Source organism: Antennarius striatus, chromosome 9, assembly GCF_040054535.1.
Source record: "Antennarius striatus isolate MH-2024 chromosome 9, ASM4005453v1, whole genome shotgun sequence".
NCBI classification, from domain to species: Eukaryota; Metazoa; Chordata; class Actinopteri; order Lophiiformes; family Antennariidae; genus Antennarius; species Antennarius striatus.
This window is the reverse complement of record NC_090784.1, coordinates 20354145-20379128: the sequence shown is the minus strand read 5'-3', so window position 1 is coordinate 20379128 and position 24984 is coordinate 20354145. Positions and strand designations below refer to the sequence as shown.

Here is a 24984-nt window from a genome sequence, read left to right as displayed (position 1 = left end):
GGTGCTGAAGGTGGAAGGAGTCGGGAGGGGAGTTTTCATCAACCGGGGGGCTGAAGGGCTCATGGAGTGAATAAGAAAAGGGAAGAGGGAGGAGGATAGGTAGATTGGGCTTCAGAGAGATGGACCTGAGGTGAAATTCGATGTGTTCAGAGTAAAAAGGTATCAGACGAGGAAGAAAAGGGATATCTGTGCCAGTTTGTGTTGGTGCCCCCACCTCCCCAAAGCCCCCTTGTCTCCTGCCTGAGGCTGTTGGCATCTGATAATCCTTAGACTGCCTTCCTTCATCATCAAGGTGTCGGAGGGAAGTGCCTCTGTAAATATTTAATTGGCTGCAGTATGCCGGTGTTAATTATGCGGGTGTGTCCTTGCCTTGCTTTGCTCCTTGCATCAGCATCACTATTCTCCACTTCCTATTGACACAACTCCATCCATCTTTGTGCCACTATTAACACCACCATCACCACCACTGCTCTTACTACTACAGTTAACTTGACTGTTAGGATTCTACAGCTGCGTCACATCATTTCAGTCCTTATTAGAAGAACAAGTGTTCCTCACCCTTACGTCCCACCCCCCCAGCCTACTTATTCTCTCTCTCCCAACATTGTGTCACACCTTTCTCTTCCTGTATTCAATTTACGAACTCTGCAGCCTCCGTTAAAACTGGATTATTGTTGTGGGTTTCATTATAGTCTCTTCTGTTATCCATCTTGAGACCAATCAGGCTTTCAGAAGCGGCTCTACCCTCCTCTCTGTGTTTGTTTGATCGTCAAGGGCAATGTAAAATAGATGAACGTTTACAAAGACGCTGGCTAAGTTGTGCAGCTCAATGGAGCTCTCATCGCAAAAGTGTCTCGCCTGTAGCAAGTGCAATTACAAACAGGCGCGTGTAAAAGTGTAGAGACCACGTCACATAAAATGTCTCGTGAGTATTGAGCAAGTGGTCTTGCAGTGGACACAATATACTAGAACTCAAAGGGGGACGGAACGCTGGACCACAAGTAGAGGGAATTATCTGAATGTCTTTCATAGGTCAGTAATAAATACAGATTTATTCGCAGATGCCTTTGCGTGGCTGTACCACTGCTGTACCGATGAATTAAGTGTTTACCAGCTTCCGCCTGTCGGTGCGGTCCCTCGGGCATGTCCATAAAATTTTATTCTCTTTAAAAAGGCCATTGACCAGTGGGAAAACACCGAGCAGGGGCAATGGCGTGATATTTAGGCGGCGCACAAGTGTGTACTGCATATGTGTTTCGCATGGAGATGGGGGGGGGGTCCATAGTTGTGCCAGAATTGTAGGTCATATCAAGGACGAGCGATACCAGTGGCCAGAACAGATTGAATCTGGTGCAGACAATGAATTGAGTAATTCAATAGGCTTGTAAGCAAACCATCAACAGCGATCGATGCCGTGCTTTCACCAGTAAGGCTCAGTGTGGTTATTTATCACGCCTCCATTCACGACCAGTTCGGTTGGGTTTTACATACGCTTAGATTTCTTGCACAAACGTCTATTTTATTGAGTAAAGAATGCTTGTGGAGATTCTCTTTCATGGTTTGTTTGGGGTTTTTTTCTTATTTGTATAGAAGCGATAAGGCTTTCATTTGGGATTTACATTGTTTTTTTGCGTTTCCATATTTAGTCTGTAGAGTAGCCGGTGGTTTATTCTTCGCTGTTGGCAGCGACTGTCTCTTCTCGAGTGTCAATGGGCGAGACTCCCGAAACCCTCCCCGGCGGGTGCTGCATTCCGACCGACATTGGGGAGGGGAGTGGGAAAAGCAAAAAGAAATAAACGAATCTGAGATGAAGATCAATAAAAGTAAAAGTAGCTCAGAAATTGCAATTGATGGCTGAAGATGCTGTTTTCTTTTCATTTTTTTTGTTGTTGTTGTTTTTTTGTTCTTTTGGCCATGCAATAGCAGGCTGCCGGTTGCACTCGAGGCTCATTATTGTTCTGTTTGATCATGTGTGTTATGTTTGGTTGGCAACATTTTGAATTAATCGCCTGGACGGGGATAAATAATGTGAATTACATCAAAGGGTGGGGTGGGGGGGGGGGACGCATGCTGTCATTCAGCCAGATGATGTTGACATTTTCTTGTTTTACACCCACCGCTGTCTCATCAATGAGATTCCATGTAAATACAGCATTTTAAGTCATTTGCTTTTTCCCTTTGCACAATGCCAATACATTTTTTTTTTTTTTTTAAAAAAGGCCGGTTGCTCTGGGTTGATGCTGTCAGGCGATGATCAGTTCTGATCAGAGTAGCAGCGTAGCTCTGGAGATGTAAGTCCATCAGGCCAATGATTTCCTCCAAAGTAAGATAGCTCTTTTAGCAATGAAGCTAACCAGGAAGCATGTTGCCTTATAAGGAGCTTCCCTATCATCCTATCACAACCTGTCACATTCTCCTTCATCCAAATATTTGTAAGTCTCTCAGCTGCCATCCAGCTATTAAGTCGGTACGCTCCATTCGCCACCACCACCACCAGTGTCCTCCCTCAAGGTGGACGTTTCCTACATGCTGGATGCTTCGCTTTCAGTACAGCTATACCGTATCTTCGCCCTGGATTTAAATATCTCACATCAAATCTCTCATTCTTATTGTTCTTTTGATTAGTCTCTTCTGATTGAAATGAAATAACGCCACAGATATCCATGACACGCGTAAACAGAAATCAAATCAGTTCCAGGCGTGCAGCCAGTCGCCGTTCCTGAGGCCTCGGGGGCTGCACTCATCGCCTTCTCTGTTAGGATTTCAGATGTTATCAGTGCCAAGACAAAGCAGTCTATCTGTCAAGTAAATAATATAATATATTCTAATACCATGTTTTGCTTGGAAGGTTAACAAAAGGGAGCGTGAGCGTTTTGTTTCAGAACAGAGATGATACTCAGAAACACAGGTAGAGATCCTGTTTGTGTTTTCGTGCAACGCAAACAGCGTATTTCCACAAACTACCTTAACGTGTAGCGATAGGTCAGAGCTGCACATTCACAGTGAAAATAGTTGTGGGTGTTTGCATAAATCAGGGATGGCGATGCGATGCATTTGCAGATGTGTGCGTTCGTCCATGTGCATTTCCACGTGTGTGTGTGGATGAAGTCACTTTTGAATGTGAAGTGAATCTTTATTGTGTTTACCATCACAGAAACTCAGACAAACATTCATCTCTGCCGGTCCTGGCTCTCGGATGAGTGTGTTTGCGTTTGCCATTGATCCTTGCGATTTTGTGTGTGTGTGTGTGTGTGAGGAGAGGTGTGGGCTGAATGTGTTGACCCGGTTATCGTGTTGTGCGGCGCCTGGGAGTGAAGGCAGAGTGATACAGGTTTTAGAATGCAAGGTGCCGACCGAGCTGTGAAAATGGGAATTGAGTAGGGAAATGGGAATAGTTCCCTGCTGGGTTTTTTTTTGTAAACCAGCGCGAGAGGCCCGTTTGGAACATTCAGTGTGTGCATTCATCATTCACTCAATCACAATTTTTTTTTTTTCATCATTACATTATGTGATAGGGAGCATCTTTTTTTTTTTTCCTCTAAGTGTGTGTTTGTAATTGCTGATGTGGAGTGGCGACATGCAGCGTGTCACATGCGTCTCCAAGCTTTTGCCAGCCTTGGAACTGAATTGAATTAGCCTAAATAAAGTCTAGTGGTTGGAGTACAGAGCACTTGAAAGGGAACAGCTGAGGGCTTGAACTGAGGACGGTCTGATTCTTAGACAGGATGTGTGAGCGCAGCGATGCTATGTAGCGTTATTCGGCTAAAAAAAAAAAAAAAAAAAGACAGATGAACGAAAGCTTGTGACAGTCTTTTTGATCACTGGACTCGATGGCTAATGCGTTGCACACCCCCCCCCCCCCACAAAGGCTTTCATGGAGAAAGGAAAGAAATGGAGCCAGTTGTGGGATCCTCGGCCGGCCTAGATAGCACAGCAGCAGCATCCATTAATGCGATTATGGCTTTGAGTGGGAGATTCTCAGGGTCAGCCTTCCTTTTTTTTGAGGCATCATTAGTTTGTCCTCTTTTCTTGTTCTCCACCGGCAGGAAAACAAACGTACACGTTCACACCCATGAGCGACATAGACGTGGATGCTTAAGACACACAACCGCAAGCAGCACATGCAGTAATAATACACATGAATGTATAAACGCGTCAACACGGAACCCGACTCGTGTTTACCCTGGCGCGTCCGCAACGGAAATGCTGAAACGGGGGCCTTACGTTCGCAAACACTCTGGATAAAAGAGAACACACATAATTAGTCTTTATTTAAAAAAGATGATAAATTATGATTTAGAGTAGTTGGCACTTCTCTCTGCTCTTGCAGTTGGGAAATCTTTTGATTAGCATTCCGTGGCGTTCATTATAATTCTAAACCTCATCTCATTATTTTTTGTAATCAAACCATGATTTCACAAAGACTCGTCTTTAATTTAAAAAAACCCTACTTTTTTTTTTTTTCCTGGCACACTTCCTGTCCATTAAGTGGCGCATTGCCTTGACTTTTTCGGGTTTAATCTCTCCGACGATTCCCCCTGAATCGACTTGCTTAACACGTCTTTGACTTTGTGCGGCTATTTAAGAAACCTTGAGGTGCTTCTTAGCCCTCCCCTTCACTGCAGCAGATTCATTTCATAAAGTCACCATTTATTAAACCTCAAGGCTAGACCAGGGGAAAATGCCTATTGAGATATTGAGGTCATCTTGCAGGCAGGGGGAGGAAAGATTTTCAGAGATAGAGAGACGACACGAACGGAGGTATTTGGTGTCTTGCTGTGATTTGGCAGAGATCTGTGGCAGAGCCAGGTGTCTTAGACAGGGATACGCTCTGCCTCGCTTTTTGGTAATATCACTGCCAGCATATCCAGGCTTTCAGCTATTTTAAAGCAAAGTTGGCAAAATGACTTCACGCTCACCTGTGTCTCCAACACATCGCAAAAGTTCATATTTCCTGTTCAGCTAATCTCTATCAGGATGTACTTCTGTTTTCTGGTGTGGGCTTGCGCTTTTCTCACCATGTCCTGTCTCTGTGTGTGTGTGAGTGTGTATATATATATATATATATATATATATATATATATATATATGGAGAGAGAGAGACAGTGTGTGATGGAGGGCGAGTTGAGCATCCCTTCTGTTACAGTTGCTGTCCCTTCATTTCACGCTCTGGCGGCTCCGCGTGAATCCTCTTCCCTCGGCTCATTATCGGTGCTGTTCAATGATTGTGCACACCACCACCAGAATGCAGGGGTAAAATCAAATCATTATTCAAGTATGGTGGTGGTGGTGGTGGTGGGGGGGGTCAGTGCAGACATTATCGCTCTTTTGTTTAGTATATGTATATTACTTTCCTGTCAGAAATGACTAAGGAGTAGGTAGAGCGTGTCCTCCCCTCCCAGCTTTTTTTTTTTGGAGAGGTAATCGATCCTCCCAGCAGCTTGACCCCCCCCCCCCCCCCAGATTGATGAACATCAGCAGAGCTTCTGGTACCAGTATTGGGCGCTCACTGGTGTCCTCTTACATCTTTTCCTTGGCAGGGTTCGGCGTGCAGGGAGCGGATTTCGGACACCAACCGGACAACATTACAGTGCTGGAAGGAGAAAGCGTTGTTTTGAGGTAACACTTGATCCTCCACCTGCACCTACTTAACTGCATGAAAAAACATGCACCCCCCCATCCATGCTGCTTTAATTGCCAATTCTCTGTCATATCACTTCAATTATGCATCCCACATAGAGCCATATTTACCAGCTCTGACTGTCTCATAGCATATTGAATGATAATACTGTCAGATGTCGCTTGAGTCATCCCGACTGTCTGCGATCATTTCCTTTTAGACGTAACAATGAGGTTGCACCGGTCAGTGGGCGGACTCTCATCTGCATCCAAATAACATACCTCTGCACACACACACCCCCAGTCGCGACAGGAATGGAGCCAACTTCATTCCCCCCGTTGAGTAGATGGGATTTCATTTGACAATGTGAAAAAAAAAAAAAATTCACGTCGATATTTCTTTCCTGCTTACATTCGCCCCCCCTCCCCCCTTTTTTCCCTCCCTCGATAGAAGAACTGAAATCAAACATGATACTCCACAGCCACACACAGTTCTGTCAACATTTGTCAACATCAACAAATCTCAGTTCGCTGCTTTTTTTTTTTTTTTTTTTGTGGACATTTTTGCGTTTTATTTGATAGAGCCAGCCGTAGATGTGACAAGAAATGCTGGAGTGGGAGTCAGGGAAAAGACTTGCACCAAACGGCTAAGGGGGAAAATCAAACCCACATCCACTTCCAGAGGACTAATAGCGTTGGTGTTGCGATCTGAGCTCGAACAAATCTCACCTAAAAATTGGAAATCGGGAATGCAGGTTGAAGTCACATGTCCTCCCACGTCTTTCTTGATGTTTCCTGTCGACAAATCTTTGGTTGTCACATCCATTAGAGGCACCAATTTGCCCCTAGAAGTAAATCTAATAATGTAAATAACTAACGCTTCAAACCCTGCCTGCAGTATTCTGAAGGTTTGATTTCCACAGGACAGAACTGCCCTCTTGGCTTCATCAGTAGAGGCATAACAGAAGATTCTGTAATCAGATGTGTGTCTAAGTTTAGTCTGCACTGGATAGCCTACAAACAAAAGAATAAAGACTTTTATAATTGAACTCCATTTTCATGTAAAATCACTTTTGCCCAAGTGGCACAAATAGTTGTGTTGTGCGTGTTGTGCCAGCTTTGATACGGTCCATTAAGATGAGGCACATTTGATGTGTTTTTTTTTTTTTTTTTTGTCTGTGCTCATTTCCTCTGGGCCTGCAGTCCTGTAGCAACATCATCAGTACAGAAGTGATTAATTTTAAAAATAGATTAATAGAGCATTTGTACACAGATAATGAATTTTTATGGTGGGATTTTTCACTCTATTGTCTCCTCGTTTAAACCCATCAGCCACAAAGTGAATCTTAATCAAAATAATTGTTTTGTTCTTCTTTCTTTTCCTTTTATTTTCTAAGCTGTTAAAAGCAGTTTGCCCCCCCCCCCCCCCCCTGAGTCACGCGTCAACCTGAACATCGACCAGGTGCCTCCTGGCCTGTTTTTAAGAGATCCCTAATCTTAGCTGGACTTTATTGTGACATCACAGCGACTGACATGGAAGGTGATTTACCATCCGTCAATACTGACATCAATCCGGGTCGTATCAATTAAACGTAAGGAGGACAGGGGAATGTCCACACTGCTGGTTGAAGCTGGGGAAGGACATCTAGTGGGGGAGGCTAGAACTGAAGTCACACCTTGAAATGTTCCTGTTTTGAAGCCTTTTTATTAGCAACAAGTCTGGATGTTCGCTATTATTTTATTTTGCTTGCTTTTTCCTGTTCTTATTAACACAAATCAAGAGTCTACTGCTGGAATCAAGCAACGACCTCTGGATGTGAATTGTGTTTATTTTGGAGGACATTCATTCACTTAGAGACATAACAAAGTAAGAGAATTCTAAAGCAACAGGCACACAAACAGCAAGGCTAAGAAACCAAAGTGAGAAATGTGCTATAAATGTTCAAATGTTCTGATATTCTGACTACGAAAATTCTTTACGACCTTCCAAAAGCAGTTATAGTAAGCCACCTTCCACAGGACTGTTGCACAGTCATTAGTTCTGTTTTGGGAGAAGTTTAAAGAAAAGAAAATCCTATGCAGACAGAAAATGAATGCACATGCTTCCATATAGCATAAAAGATGTGGTACCTGAATGCTTTGATTAGTTGGAAATGATTTAATCATAAGCTCTGGCCAGATGTCAAATACATCATTAAAGCAACAGTATGTACTGTATACACACTACAGTGGTACCTCTACTTACGAGATTAATTGGTTCCGGAAGAAATTTCGTAAGTAAAAATTACGTAAGTTGAGACGCGTTTTCCATGCAAATGCCCTAATCCGTTCCAAGCCCCCCAAAATTCAGACATAAATGTTTTATAAAGCATAAAAATGCATCAAAACATGTAACAAATACATGTTACTATTAATTAATTACACAATAAATGAGAGTTGTGCTTAATGTAAAAAACAAAGACTAGAGTAAAGAATAATAATGGTGGTCATTTACCTTTTAACAGCTGTCCCCATTGTTTTTTGCCCTCTTTGGTTCATGCGCTCCTATCCCACCATGAACAACAGAGTGAATTCCAGTCCTCCTTCTGAACTTCTCCAACCACCCACACAATGCCTTAAACTCCTTAAACTTCCTTTTGTTTTAATAACGTGTCGATTGTAGATTTTTGGCCATATTCTTTGGTGAGATCAACCAAACGCATCCCTTTTTCATTCTCTTCTATTATCTCTTGCTTTGTTTGTACGGACAAAAAAACTCTTTTCTTGGTCTTTTCTTTTCCTCTTTTCTCCGTCACTTTCTTGGGGTCCATAGTGAATACTCTAAAAGTTAATATATTTACGTAAAAATTATCAGTACACCTTCCTAAGAGGAAGTCCCTCTTAGCCAATGGAATGCCAGGATGCTAGGTAATAGCCAATGGCAGAGCAGCTATGAGAATGTTGCATTCAGGAACCTGTGGGAGCTGCGAGTATCAGCCCATACTGTATTTTTACCTTTCGTAAGTCGACATGTCTTTTGTAACTAGAGGCAATATTTTCCTATTGAGGCGTTCGTAAGTAGAAAATTTCATATGTAGAGACATTCGTAAGTAGAGGTACCACTGTATATTGTTGAAAGTATTTGTTCAGCTACCCAAACTATTCAAATTTAGGTGTTCAAATCCCTTCCATGGCAACAGGTGGACAATATCAAGCAATATCACATGCATGTGAAGGCAGGTGAGTGAATACTTTTGGCAATATAGCGTCTTACCTATTGATCGCTCCCCGTCTCTCCTGCAGGTGTCGGATCGATGAGGAGGTGACCCACAAGGCGTGGCTGAACCGCTCCAACATCCTTTTCACGGGGACGGATAAGTGGTCGCTGGACAAGCGCGTGACGCTGGCCAACAGTAACAACAGGGACTTCTCCATCCACATTGAAAAGGTGCAAGTCACCGACGAGGGGCCCTACTTTTGCACCTTCCAGGCCAATAATGTTCCCCGCATATTTCACGTCTACCTCATTGTCCAAGGTAAGCAGCAGAGGGGAGACGGAATAGGAGTCTGCTGTGTGTGAATATTTATTACTGCATCCAGGATGTGTCCCAGCATCATCAGGATTCTGCAGATTTTTGCCACTGTGGCTGAAAAATGTATATGTATCAACCTGTGGTGCTGCACACAGCTTCGAGTTAAGAGTTTTTATTTTATTTTTATTTTTCTGGGGGGGGGGGGTGCGGAATTTGAAAATAAACACAACAAATAACAAGAATGACAAATAATGTGCCGTGCAGGGAGAGACAGAAAAACCCACTGGACTCATTTGAAGCCTCCGCTATAATAACACTTCAAGACGTATGAGGAACGCAATACACACAGAATACAACTACATAAAGAACGAGCTCATAAAATGTGTATCATAATATCAGCAACAACGCTATCAATAAAAGTATAATTCTAAAAATGAATGAGTGTGTATATACTTATCTAAAGATTGATGAGTTGAGTGAGAATGGACCTAGGTATTTGTTTTGGAAGAGGTCTTGAAATACTCAGGATTATTTCCTTTACTTGAATTCATTTTGTAAATGAAAAGAAATACTTGACAAATATTGATGTCGTAAACAGGAGGAGGCTGCAGTTTGATAAATAAAGAAGCGGATAAGATGTCACCTCCAGTCAGGTTACAGATCTAGTAAAAGAATTTGAAAGAAACAACATTTTTGTATGTTCAAAGATAATTTAATTTAATCTAAACCATGAAGAATTGGTGTTTAAGTAATTGTTGGCATTCTTAGTGAGTTTAGATTTATATGAGAGAAAAGTAGGGCTGTGTCATCTGCAAATATTCTTAATGTAAAGATAAATTATTCAAGTAAATCAGGATTAATAGCAGTCCCGGAACGGGCCCCTGAGGAACTTCATATCTATTATAAATATCTATGACATCATTACGTACATTATTGTCATTGTTATAGCAACCCTAACTACAAATGAAATGTCTCCTTTTATCTTCATACAATAAAGATCTTCTATTGGAGTCTGATGGTTATTTAATCAAAAGTATTTGATAGCCTGTGAAAACACAACTACATTTATTCTTTCTCAGATGCCAAGATAAAATTGATTGAGACACATGTAAGAAGGCTTCTAGAGATTTAATTAGTTTATAGCTCACATCCTCTGAGACATGCCTATTTTCAGAAACAGAAAAGATTCGATGTGAGTGATTCACCAGATTTATAAGAAACTCAGAAATATTGTCACGACCAGCTGAAACCATTTTGTTCACAAATTCAAAAAGTGTAAATCCAGGAATTTATACTTGATTCCATCTCATAAAAAATTGGTTAAAATGTTATTGAAGTTGCCAAAAAATGTTTTAGATATTTGACATGAAGGTGATAAATAATACCAACAATAATCTTATTTCTGCTACAGAAGCTCCATGAATAAACAGTTATATTCTGCCTGCATATTTATTCTTTCTTTTGTAATGAAAAGAAAATTTTATTTTGGAGATTCATAGATTTATTTACTCATCTGTAAATCCATGTTTGTGATGAGTGTTCTGATGTTTGAATATTGATAAATAATGAATGACTTTTTTTCATAATTACTGGGAAAACTTTTTGCATTCAGATAAAAAACAAAAGAATATATTAGGAGACGTAGAAATGCAGAAGTCATTAAGCTGAATATCATTATAAAACCACAGTGGTTAGAGTCATGAAATGATAATAAATAATAAATAAATAGAATTAGGTCTGGATCCGCATTGTTAATGCCAATTAGAGACAGATCAATGGGGTTAAAGATCTGGCTTTCAAAGTCAGATTCATTGATGTCCGCAGTGTTTCTGGTGTTGATGTGAGTTGTGTGTAAATGTGGAAACTAAAGAACTAAATTCTGATTATGGGCCTCCCTTTGGGGTGGATTCTGAGCAGTCGAAGGAACAATAAGTTTTCCATCTCTCAAATATGAATGCCTTCACAGTCTTGAGTCCTCATTGAAGAAACAACCAAGTTATTAAGATTTTTTTTTCTTCTTGTTATTCAAAGTTCTGTAGAATTATTGTGCTGGTGACATGGTGATATATTCCTCAGTGGTGTCTCAACAATCTTTGGGTTTCTAATAAATCACAATAAACCAAGACTCCACAAAATCCAAGTGATGTCCACATTAATACTTTATGTAAAGAGTTGATTGGACTCTTCTCAGATCTTTTCAAACTGGGACCTCCCCATCTGGTTTCATTGGGTAGGAAACCAAGTGGGCGGGTCCCAGGTTGAAACAGGAAGTACAATTATGGCCCAGAAAATAATCGAATCCTTCAATAAATCCATCTGCTAAATTGTTTAATTAAAGTTTAGTGCTGTGTACTGTTGATTTTTAAAGTGAAAGATTTCATTTGAATTTTTCCTCTTCATTTATGTTTTGAATTCACAACTTCTTTTTTTTAAATTTTTTAGTGCAGATTACTTTCCTAGGAGTCGGATTATTTAGGTTATTTGAATCAGAAATAATTATGTCTTGAATGCCCAGTGTGTGCGTGTGCGTTTGCTTCAGGTTGAAGCAAACACAGTTCAGATGACAGATAACCAGAACTCTGAGCCCAAAGCTCATTTGTCATTTCTGTCTCACCAGTTCGGGTTACTTGTCATAATAAGGAGTAAGTTAGGCAGATCAGATAGATGAGGAGGTGTGAGGAGGGTCTGTGACACACAAGTGGGGGCCATCCAGCCGGCTGACTAAATAACTGACAGCACTGGACCGCGACTGAGTGAGAGTCTGACTGATCCTGAGTGACTTGATCCATCACGGCTGGACTGCCTACAGGACAGATCTCAGACTTTCACCTCTGCTGGTGTCAATTTTCCTGTATATTTGGTCCCATATAGAGAAGAATGACTCCATTCATAGCCAGCAGAGTGAAAACAAAAACTTTTAACGGGTTATATTTGATGCATTCTGCTGCAACAGAAAACCCAGAAACCGCTCAGAGGTGGCGGAGACAATGTCAGCCACTTACGAACAGCTTTCACGTTGCATTGCAGCCAAAGCCTTGTCTGCAGGGTCCAAAGCTTGGCAGAGATGACCATACAAACCTAATTCCAAGTTGCCTGCAATTTCAGTCCTAGCTTGATATCACACAAAATAATTACACCCTCAAGTCAGCGTATCAAGCAGGAGCAGCTTCACCGCCACTCCAATCTGCGCTTTATCGCTGCGAGTATTCAACTCAAGCAAGATAGAGAAAAATAGAATTCTCATTATGTGTCTCACCCCCCTCCAAAAAAAAAAAAAAAAAAAAAAAAAGCAATCTCAGGGCCAAGCTCATTAAAAACAATGATAATGGCCCATTTAAATTCAAGCACCATCTTGTTATCAAACTAACGACACACGTAGCACTTTGTGACTTTGGGGCAAAAAAAAAATAAAAAAATGCAGAATTCAAAGGTGGTCCTTCACTTCAAAAGTCGAAACAGAAAAAAGGGGGTGTGGGGGGAAAAAAAGCTTTACTACCTCTTGTACAAATTTGTTTCTTTTTAAGATCAAATCAAATTAGATGTCAGGAGATGGAAAACTTTAATGCCAATTTGGAGTCATTTGGAAATCGGTGCATTTTAAGTAGACGGTCAAGCGTAGTGTTGCACAGTTGAGCGAGCACTCAAGCACAGATCATTAATCAGCTGATTGCCCTGCCTGTCTTTGGCGCGGGGGCGCTCTGAATTATGCTTAACAGGCTGTAAGTCCACACCGTTATCAATAATTTATGAAACCAAAAGGGTGATTGTTGAGGTCATATTTTAATGCGGGCGAATCTTTACGTTGCAGTGCCGGCCAGGATCGTCAACATCTCCAAAAACGTGTTGGTGAACGAAGGCGAGAACGTCAACCTCTACTGCCTGGCGGTGGGTCGGCCCGAGCCCACCGTCACCTGGAAAGACCAGAAGTGTGAGCTCCGTCTTCTTTGTTTGCTTCCCATCACATCCACAGATGCATTCACAGCTTCGCCTTAATCCCACCCCCCCCACACCCCCTCTCCCTTTCACATTCACCTCTCGCCCCGTTCATTTCTTTTCTGTTTTTATATCTCAGAGGCTTAACGCTCGGCTCAAAGCCCTCGTCTTTATCTGCCGTTCCCGTGTCATCATTTGCAAACCACGCTCACATTTTCCAAGCGTCGCAATATTTTTCGTCCCAAATATCCACACATTATGGATAATTATCCCCCAATGCGCTACCTGTAATCATCGGCATCTGTCTTCATCCACCCAATCAACTGGCATTACGATGCCAACGGCCGCTTTTGGCCGCACATCAGCTATTTTTAGCCTCCGTCGCCGCCGCGTGCAATCAGAGCTGGTTCAGGGTGGTCAGGATGGTGAGGGCCTGATAGATGAATTAAAATGCATCATTTTATCAGTGCGGCGTTTATTCCTGTTCTGCTCAATTATATCAACGTTAATGCCAGGAAGGCAATTAATCACGACACGGCCTCTGGAGATTGTGTGATTTCACGTTTAATTTTATTAAAGGATCCCATGTTTTATTTTATTTTATCAGGGACTGGACCCTCCTCAAATTGTCCTTGTCTGTTCATCCATCCACCTACTGACCACCCCCCAACAGGGCATTTATTTACCCAAATAATACAAATTTTGCACGTAGGTACATCCTCGTCTGACATTGTGGAATAAAATCTGAAGTAACTTCAAGTCTTTCTTTAATTTCTAGGACAAACTGAGCAGAACCTGTAGGTACGCTGACCTGCCAGGAAGTCCGTCACTGTTTTTTATTTTCTCAAAAACTGTCAAACTGTTTAAACTCCTTCCACATTTTTTATTTCTTTGTGAGGGCTCTTGATGCCAAACCGTGCTGCTGCACAAAACTGTCCTCTACGAACCATCCAGGCGAGCGTCCTGAATTCTAAAGACGTGTTTAACACTTCATGAAAAAGACTGCAAAAAAAAATTAAACCCGCGCTGCATACTGAGCAGGTAGATGAAGTAGATCATGACTTGCCCTTGGTGTCCAAACGTTATGAGTGCAGCGAGTGCAACTGATTCAAATGGCGTGTCATCGTTCTGTAGAAGCCCTGATAACGACTCATTTGTTTGAAACCGGCGTGTCGGAGCAGGAGCATGGCTTAAAACACGTGAAGTCTGTGGATGAATCCATTTTTTATCTCAAGTCTTGAATTATTTTGGTCCAGCTGCTGGACCCTGACAGACCCTCGTGTATTTGTCATGAGCGTCCGTCTTGGAGGATCTCGATGCGATCACGTGACGCAGTCGACGGAAATAATCGCCATCCTGGGACCCATGAGACTGACATCTTTGCACAACGGTGCATCCTGCTGTGTGGAATTAGATACTAGACTTTAAGGTTTAAATGATCGTTTTGTTCCAGGCGGTTGATGGAACCTCCTTGATTGTCGTTCTCATCATCCATTTTTCATCCACCCCCCCACCCCCTTCTTTTTTTTCTTTCTCAAAATACCCAGTCCCGAGTCAGTGCTCGCGCGGCAGCTATAATTACGACTGTAATGGTGGTGTTGTGTCAACTACAAACCAAGAAAATTGCTAGAAACGGAATAGCCAACTGTGCCGTGACTCAGTATTCCTCAGCGCCTCTTCTTACCGCAGTAATTGTTGGTATTAAAGCAAACAATGCTGGTTTTGTTTTTAGCCGCCACCGTTTTTCTGATAGAATACATGTTATTCTGCCATTTTGGCTTCTTGTCATGAACAGCGCTCCAGGAGCGAAGCGACGATTAAAAGATTGGAACTTCATTAGAGGGACAAACTCTTTCAGAGAACATTCCCGTTATCAAGGAGGTAGTGGATGCAAACAGAGGAAACAGGTGCACCCAGATCTCTAACAGGCCTAATTACCATGGCGATCATCATAATACATGTAATTTATATTTATTCTTGCCTCAGACTGAATTTAATACCGATATAAAATCTGTGACACAGTAATCCCTCGTGACTCGCAAAAAACGAAATTCCACGATAGAGCGACAGACTATTTATTTTGTTATTTACGATAATTTAAACGTTTAGGAACAATATTCATACTGATATTAAACCACTTTATATCTGTATTACCTTTTCCCACACTCTTATAAACTGTTTCAAACATTTTTGTATTAAAGAAAAGTGTTTACTACAGGGAAGTGCGCTGCGTTCCGTGAGTCTCAGAAAGCAGCGCACTTCCGGACTTTTTATTTATTTTATTTTTTTTTTAGGCCATTTTTTTCGTCACTATCACCAAAGTCGGGTCCAAAAACGTTTTTAAAAAACACGTAACCTTTTTTTTTAACCGCTTGAGTTGCATCACGACTTCAGCGGCGACACGGCTGAATGTCGCCCAGACAGCAACAATAAATATCTGTAGTGTGAACAACGACTCAACATGATGTAATTATAGTCTCCAGTCAATAAATACACAGCCTGTACTGTACGTCTGAGCTTCAGGCGTCTTTCTCCTTGTTGCTAGATCTGTTATTTAACCCGCTGTGCATTCATTGTCCTTCTGCCAACGGTTGCCATCGGCGAGCCTTCATTGTGCGTCACCTCAGGCGGCGGGGGTGGGGGTTGTAGGGGGTAAAGAGGAGAAAGGTAAAAGCACGCATGAATGCACACCTGCAGCATAACACACACAACCTTTTGCATCACCAACTCGGCGCAGATATCCTCACTTGCAAGCCCGCAGCATTTTTTTTCCTCCGTCAGCAGTAATCCTTCCCTTCCCCTCTACCCCCGCCACCCCCAGCCTTCTCATAGCAACCCCCCACCACCACCACCCCCCCTCTGTAACCCCTCAGCTTACAGGAAGAGAGATAGGCCCGCATTGCTATTCCGTGAGAGTCTCCTGCAACTGATGGCTCAGTTGCAGGAGACCGGCAACGGTGGAGGGAAAAAAGGGGGTGGGGGGGCGCGGGGGACATCAAGAAGCTACTAACCATCTGTCCCTATTACATCAAGGAAGGGAGTGGGAGGAGAAAGGGATAAGGGGGTGGTTGCGTCCCAAGCTCTTCGTTTCTCGTCCAGAAAGTTACTGGAGTCCTTCAACACAAAGAAGGTGAAGCTGCTTTTGCTTTTCACCTGAGATTCAATCCGTCGCACCTGCCCCCCCCCCTCTTATTGACGGCATGACCACTCAGACACGTACAAGCATTCTGTCTCATTCAGTTAAATACACCAGCGCTCCAGAGCCTTATCATTTGACACACCATCCCTTAAAAGACACAGAGGCACCGAAGCAGCATGAATGAAATAACGCTGGCGGGGGCCCGGGAGTAGCAGTAGAGTGTATTATATATATAAATATACACGCTTATCATATTTGACAGGGAGTTTACGGTTTAGTCTGAGTTGTGGCGGCTGAGTTTGTGTGGCTGGTGTGTGTTATGTGGATCCAAAAAAGCTCCGCTCCACAACAAAAGCAAGTCGGATTCAAAAAGACAAAGGAAAAGGAGAGGTTGGCAACGGGCGAGTCTAAAAACGAGACAGGAAGGAGGGAAAAACAACAACAAAACGACACGAACGAGTAAAAAAAAAAGGACCAGAAGCTGGATGGAGCTGCTGCTAAAGAGACGATCAAACGAAAGGAGCGTTTGTGTGTGTGTGTGTGTGTGTGTGTGTGTGTGTGTGTGTGTGTGTGTGTGTGTGTGTGTGTGTGGAGGGGGAACAGGTGTGGCTGGATGAGAAGATGAATAGCAGGTGCACAGGTTGGTTCAACACAACACATTTGTTTAGCAGCTCCAGAGGCCTGACTAGTTTGTTTTCCAATTATTAAATTTCTTGCATTTTTTAAATTTTTTTATTTTTTTTTAATCGATGAGAAACACACACACATCCGTAAAGATGTCACGGCTTCACATCACTTTGGATCCCGGATGAAGTTTTTATTCTGGAATTGTGGATTGGGAATAAAACGAGCCCCGACCCTAAACCCCCGTTGGGGGGCTTGAGTGAGTGTGACGGACCTGAACGCCCTCCGCTTGACTTGATTATTGTATTTATTACACATCTGCAAACGAATGCAGTAAATGGTGATCCCGCCACCTGATAGCAATGATTAACTGTCGCCTTTAATAAATGTGTCGGGTTTGGTGAAGCTATAATGTTCAGTTTGTCATCGCTGAAGCGATGATGGACGGACAAACCGCCAATTATATATCTCTCGGTCATTTTCATGGTGAGGGACGGCGACGGCGGCGGATGTCAGTCGATCATTTCATCTATTTTTAAATGACTCTTGACGAACGATAAGGAGCCGAGGAGCCAAAGCGATGACTATAATTGAACTTTTTTGTTTTTTTTTTCTGTGCATTTCCAACAAGAATAGCAGCTCTTAAGTGTTTCACAGCCGAGAAATAACACACATCAAGTAGAATAAATGCACAGAAAGAAAATAGAACCGGAGTCTTGGTTCTCGTTAATAATCGAGCTGCAGAAACTTTAAATAAGATGACGTTTGTTCTGTGTTTTGTTGTTGTTGTTTCTAGGAGACCAGAAAACGCAGAGTAATCAAATCAGCTTCATCATATCCGCATTGAAGTATAGATCTGAACGCTGTGACTTTTAAAGCTCAGATTTAATCCAGGGAGTTAATTTCCCGAGATTATCACACCTCATCTCACTCCTATATCTTTGCTGTTGATTGCTAAGGTTTCACATTCACATTAGTGGGGGCCCCAAAAAGTGCTTGCTTGGAGGGGAAATGGACCAGAATCCCTGATCCCTTTACACCCCCCCCCCCCACACCTTTTTATTCACACACCTTCTCTCAGGTGCAGACCGACTATCTGCGGCGGTCAGGAGTCAGACTCCTTTAAATGCCATAAGTGGTTGATGGAGCTGTATTTTACAGGTCATTGTAGGACCGCCGGGGGCCCCGCTCCAGTCAGATATCATCTCCCACCAAAGTGAAGAGAGGTGAGCAACGCCGGTCCAAAGATCCCAAGGGACGGTAGAGAGAGAGGGAGAGAAGGAGGGAGGGAGGGAAAGACCGTCAGAATGAGAACGGTAGCTTTACACTGTCATGTGACATCACACTAAAGGTGCTGGAGGATCAGAAGTCCATGAAAGAAGCAACACACATAAAAGAGATCCTCCTTGACATCTCTCCATTTTCTGCTTGTGTGTTTGCTCTTTCTCCTCTTTTCCTCTGTCTGTGAATCTCTTTCAGGCCTCTTTTTTCTATATCTGTAGAAAAATTATCTCCCAGAGAATCTTCTCTCTCTCTCTCGCGCGCTCTTAGTTGCTCTCATTTTTTTTTCTTTTTTCATTTTTAAAAAAATATTTTCTTGGAAGTCATATAACAGCCCTGGGTGTAATTTCTCCACTGCTACTTGTCTGACTCTATCTATTCCTACCCTTCTCCCACCCACCACCCCCCCCCCCACCCCCACACACACACTTGTGTGCCTTTGTGGCTTCGCTCCTCTGGCATAGCTGGGTGAACTTCCTGTTTGACAGAGATGTCAGCAGAGAGCCGTATTTATTAATCTAATGGAATGAGTGAATAACGTTACACACACACACACACACACACACACACACACACACACACACACACACACACACACACACACACACACACACACACATCCATCCCTTCACCCTGCGTGTGCCGTTTGTCGCTCGCTGCTCAGCCTCTTCTTGCTGCAGCGGCTGCAGAAATAATCGTCTCCAGCTCAGTAGCCGCACTAATAATCCTCCAGTATAATCTTCAATTAGAACCGCCATGCTAATCTCTGACAGGAATAATCACAGCGTTTAGTTCCTTTTTTCGCTTGTCTGTGTGTGTGAGTGTGTGTGTGTGTGTGTGTGTGTGTGTGTGTGTGTGTGTGTGTGTGTGTGTGTTTGCGTTGGTGTCGCCTTGCAAAATGTGCTCAGGAAGCCATTTGGGTGTGTGTTTTCCAGGGGAAGTAAAGGTCCACTGATTGACAGTGGTGGTGTGCATGTTTGGTGTGGTGGGGGGGCTTTGAAAGAGAAAAGTGAGCCGCAATTTAAGAGCTGGATTTCCTTGTTAGTCGGTGAGATTATATATTATGTCGTGTTCCACTGTCTGACTTCTTTAATGGGGTAAAGGGGAGGAGGCCTAATGGTTTCGGAGGCGGTGAGACAGCTGGCTGCTGAGTCCTACAAAGAGGGTGGGGGGGGGTGGGGGGCGCCGCCTCGTTCTTCTTCTCTCCCCTGCTCTTTTTTCTCTCCTTCCTCGCCGTCGTCAATTTAATAACACCTCCAACATCCATTCCCTCACATGAAGGAGCAATAACTTGTAGTCCATCCCTTTCGACTCCCTCCCCCCCCCCCTCTGAAGAGAATCCGTGGCTGTTTGTCGCCCCGAGGAAGAAAAAAAAAAGAAAAAAAAAAGAGTGGAAAGTGTGAGAGCGCCTAATTTGGTTTTAGGGGCACCTGGGATTTTGTCAACATCAAATAACAGGCAAATATTCTCACACTAGGTAATATAGCGAGAAAAGGCGTCGCCCCCGGTGTAACCGCTGCTTTGAAAGGAAAAGTTTGCAATTCCCCCCTGACGCCATAAAAAAAGCGAGTGTCAGTGCCGTTGAATTATGTTTATTTACTTTGCATTTATATTAACTGCTGCGGTAACCAAGCCACAGGCCCCTTAAGGTTATTTAATTTATAAGACAAATATGACAGAAGTATAATCACTAATCTCCTGATTATTACAGATGTCACAGTGTCGTCCTATTTTTAACCGCCTCCATCACATCACAGAGGAGATGATTGATTGTTTTATTTTTATTTTTTTTTAATCTATAATGATTCTTGAAAAAGTCGACGTTGGATTTTAGATCCAATTTTGTGGGCGAGTGGGACTGGAGCCAAGCAGGGATGTATTCTGAGGTGGATCCTGGTATGGATGTTCAGTCTGGATCACTTTGACTTGAATGTAATGAGATATGCCTTCATAGCATATATAATGAGTATGGACAGCTAAATCCTGTTAGTCAAATCTGAAACTTTATCTCCTTGTCTCCTCGCATTTTGATAAATCTGTATATAGGGAGTGACCTTTGACCTTGCCTTATGTTAATAGACGGTTTGGTCAGCGAGGGGGAGTTCCTCGACATCACCGAGATTAAGAGGCAGCAGGCGGAGGACTACGAATGCATCACCAACAACGGAGTGGCTCCGCCCGATCAGCGCAAAGTCACGGTCACGGTCAACTGTAAGTAACCCCCCCCCCCACCCATCTGAGACACGCTGGGTCCCCTGGGGGCCGGTGATTCGACTCGCACCGGACCTTCTGGGTTACAGCACCACGATGCATTAATGATGTGTATGTAAATCACATGGATGCATCATTATTTATGAATTCATACATCTTAATTTTGTTTTCACCTGGGGGGAGGGTTTCAACCTCACCCCCGGGCAGACCTGATTCCGCTCCTCATTGTAAGCAGATGTATGTTAATTGGTGAATTCCCCTTTCGTTCCTTCCGCCATTTATTGTCTCCTCCAGACCCCCCCATGATCACGGATATGAAGAACATGCCAGCGCATTTGGGGAAGACCGCCATCCTGCGCTGTGAAGCCATGGCGGTCCCACCGGCGTCCTTCGAGTGGTTCAGAGACGACCACAGGTGAGACCGCCACAGATTTGGCTCCCCCTTTTTTTTTCCATTCCAGATTTGGAAACAGTCTAGATCAGGGGTGTCAAACTCATTTTCACGAGGGCCACATCAGCATAAACGCCATCCTCAAAGGGCCAGATGTAACTAATAAATGTAACTAAATGTAACTCAATGTAACATAAATGTAACTAATACTTAATGTAATATAACTGTGAAGTTAGTGCTATCCAAGTTTATAAAGTAAAATAACACCAAACACAAGTTAAGACATTAAATTTGTTTTTTGTCAAAGTTAAAATGGGCTTACATAGTGCATTGTGGGAAATGTAGTTTTTGGTCAAAACACGCTTTTCGCCAATTATTAGACACTGACCTTTTATGCTCTTCTGGGCCACATAAAATATAGTGGTGGGCCACATTTGGCCCCCGGGCCTTGAGTTTGACACATGTGGTCTAGGACTATAGTAGTGAATTCAAGATTCATTTTTGTCGCTGATAGTCTATATTCCATGTGCAGCCGTAGCGGTTTGCCTAGTTAGCATGTAGCATTCATAAACCCCAATCAGACACAGCATCCAGCAGATAGATGATTGAAACAAGGTGGGAACAACATGATTTACCCAGATCAGATTCTGCTGAATAACTGCCATTCTTCTTTAGATAATTACCAAACATAAGAAGATGGGAAAAAAACAACAACAGGATTGCTGTTGCAGCTTTTGCATTTCAAAATAGAAAATAAATGATGGAAAAGCCATAAAACATAACATTAACATCAATCTCACTTCGCCAGAATGACGCAATTGTAGCTTTGGTCGCCGCCCACTCACCTGACCTCTGGTCCTCCTATTGGATTCAGATAATCATCTATGTTTTTGCCATCTCCCAAGAAATATTAGCTTGTTGTAAACCACTTTTCTCTCTATTACCTGCACATAAGCTGTCCTTCCAAGTGTGTAAAAGGTCCCCGAGAGCCTGGAAGAGTGAGGGCGATTTGGCATGAGGCAAAGCAAGACACACAAGTACTTAGACAAGCTTTTGCCAGCCAGAGAGAGCTGTTAATAGAGTATAATGGGCCCCAGCAGGAGGTCCCTGTTATTTATGGACTGTTAGGTTTCGCTATTTGTACAAGGGTGAGACAGATTCGATATGTGGAGGGAGGCTGTGTTGCATGCTCATCTCTTGAGAGATGGGTGGGGGCGGGGGGCGGGGGGGCTCTTAGGTGTGATGTTATGCTACGTTATCTCTCCTTTTCTGTCACACTTATTTTCTCTTCTCCTTCCTGCCTCCTTCCTTCACTTTGCCCCCACCGCCGCCGCCACCCAGGCCGGTACAGAGCGACAACAACCTGAGGATCAAAAACGAGAAGACGCGCTCGCTGCTGCTGTTCCACAACGTGACAGAGAAACATTTTGGCAACTACACCTGCTTCGCCACCAACCATCTGGGGGCTTCCAACGCCAGCATGCTGCTGTTTCGTAAGTCGACGCTAAAACAGACACGGGACGCTAAACGCAATATGTCACAGTTTCCTCGCGTTTTGCGAAGCAAAGTTTTCGCAATATACGAAACTGCGCTCACGTGAAACATCCATCGACGTAGAAGAGTTTGACAAAGTACCACAAAACGATGCGTGTCGCCTCCGTCTCATTCTCCTTCCTCACGAAGCATTTTCCTCGCCATCCCCTCCCTACTTTCTCGCCCGTTTTTGTTATTCTCCGCCCCATTAAAGCTTTGCTTGCCTATATTGCCTTCCTCCTCTCTTTCTCTCTTTCCATCCACGCCTTCAACCTCCATCTCTCGTTCAAACACACTCCTCTACACACACACACAGGCTGTCGCTGTCCTCCGTCCCGTTACGCATAGATGTTGTCATTTCACTCCAAGCCCAATTCACATTAACTGTCCCCAATGAGCGATTTCCTACCCGTCCATTTCCCCATCACCCTCCCGTCCTCCCCCTTCAGTGCATACGGCATTACCATCTTAAGTGAGTCCTTCATCTATCCCCCCTTTCTTCTTTCATTCCTTTTACCCATTATCTTGGCCGGTCTCCCTTCAATGACTCACTCCCTCCCCGTCAGACCCATACATCTTCAAGCTCTCTCTCTTTTTTTTTCCCACCGCTGCTGCCTCGTCTGTCAGCCAATCTCTCCATCATCTGTCCCCCTGCCTCCTCGTTGCTTCCTAATCCCTCCTTCGCCATCATTTGAGAACAACAAACTGCTTTTCTGTTCTGGACCACGCACGGAAAAATCGTACCATAATCTGAATACTTTTTTGGACATATCTTATTCACGGGTGTCGTTGACTTTCCCCGATTTTGTATTCCGGGTTGTGTTCTCCTTTTGTTCCACCATTTTTTAAAAAGGTGCCACATGTAGTGTTTTAAGACAACAAAACCCACTATCACATCAAAATTGGCACATTATTGTAATTACCCTCAACCAATGAGGCCATTACTGAGAACATTAGCAGCCCGCACTAGCTTCCACTCTACGCTGTCACATTATAAGATGCAGGGTTAGATTTTTGGAAAATCTACTAAACTGACTAATGGTGCAAATCAGAAAGTGGAATTTTCTTCTTCTTTTTTTTTTTCTCCAAGGTTGTTGCACTTGTTCTTTCAACCATGGTGTAATTTTAGTGTCCCAGATTTCATATTCTTAATGGTATATTGAATAAAATTGTCTTACTCTTGCTTTCTGGAGAACAATCCTCATTTTATCACGATGGCATTTAATGACTTTGTAACTTGTGACTAACGGAATTAGCATACTGATTTATACAATTCAATACTTTCCACCATGAGTATTTAGACTTAAAATCGTCTGAAACAGAAGCGTTAGTGCCTTAGAAACAATTCTTTGAGCTGCCTGATGCTCAATGCAGGTAAAAACTCCTGCATCCTTTGAGGGAGCGTTAGCGTATAGCCGTAGCGCCGCTGTTTATCACCGGGGTCATCGGTCACAAAGAGACAGACGACCGTTTGATGTTTGCTCCGGCAGCCCGCCAAAAGGTCAAACCGAGTCCAAACAGCGAAAATGAAAACCCAACGCAGATCGGCGGCGGTGAAAGTCTTAATCAGCGAGTATTTGATGACTCCGTCTCGGACCACCCGCCTCTGATGAAAGGTGGTTCACATCCTTTAGTCCATTGAATTCCTGTCGTGCTCTGCAATCTTTAAGTCGCTCCCTCACCCGGTGTGCCAGACGGAGGATGATTAGAAACAACAGACGGCGTTTTGAGTCGGTTTCCACCCAGATTTGGTGTGGTTTTTTTATTTCAGCACCATCATATATTAAATGGCAAGGCCATGTTCATATGTTACGGATTTTCATTTCATATATTTTCCACGCCGGCCCAATTCACGACACGCATAAACGTAACAGAGCCGCGGTGAACGTCGTTAGCGTCACGTGTTTGACAGGTCGGGCCTGCAGGTTCCATAACAGGTACGCGCCGGCGCTTAATGGCTTTGCAACTTGAAATTAAGGAGGTTATCTTTAGCGGACCTTTTCCTGCAGTTCTCATTTGGACCTGTCAAACACGGCTACTAATAATAACGTCGCTGGCTGCTCTCCATTCTGCTTCTCCGGTTCCTCTCCGGGCTGTTTGTATAGATTTTTTCTAATTTCGCCTCGTGTCTAGATGGAACGTGGCCATCATCACGGTTAACATGTTGACCACAGGATTTGACGTACGTCACATCCTACAAAAAAAATAGATAAATAAATAAATATATATTATATATATATATATAAAGAATTTTTAAACAAATTTTTGTAGGATTTGACGTACTTATATGTATGTATATACATATATATATACATAAATATGTGTGTGTGTGTGTATATATACTGAATATATATATATACTGTATATATATATACTGTATGTGTATATATATGTGTGTGTGTATGTATGTGTGTATATATATATATATATATATATATATATATATATATATATATATATATATAGACTGTATATATTTTTTTTTAAAAGCCAGGGGTCTCCAAACGTTTTCCTGTAAAGGCCACATGACTTTTGCCTTCTCTGATTGTAACGATAGCAGGGACACCTAATGTGAACATTTATTGTTTTACAGAAAGCCACAATTTCCTGAAGACATTAAAAATGTTATTTATTTCATGGATAACACTATCAATAAAATAAATAACAGTATCTATGAAGTAGATAATTATCAGGGTGTTTTTCTGGTGCTGTTCAGGGGGGCCGTGCCAAATGCGGAGGTG

The 24984-nt window shown here is 42.8% G+C and overlaps 1 protein-coding gene across 1 annotated transcript in view; it reads left to right on the top strand.

The window, feature by feature from the left end:
• iglon5 (IgLON family member 5) overlaps positions 1 to 24984 on the top strand; it is a 95422-nt gene that overhangs the window by 69052 nt on the left and 1386 nt on the right. The window contains exons 2-7 of the mRNA XM_068323820.1: positions 5541 to 5619; positions 8902 to 9134; positions 12940 to 13059; positions 20188 to 20319; positions 20614 to 20734; positions 22052 to 22203. Coding sequence (XP_068179921.1) covers positions 5541 to 5619; positions 8902 to 9134; positions 12940 to 13059; positions 20188 to 20319; positions 20614 to 20734; positions 22052 to 22203 — 837 coding nt within the window. The remainder of the gene's footprint in view (positions 1 to 5540; positions 5620 to 8901; positions 9135 to 12939; positions 13060 to 20187; positions 20320 to 20613; positions 20735 to 22051; positions 22204 to 24984) is intronic.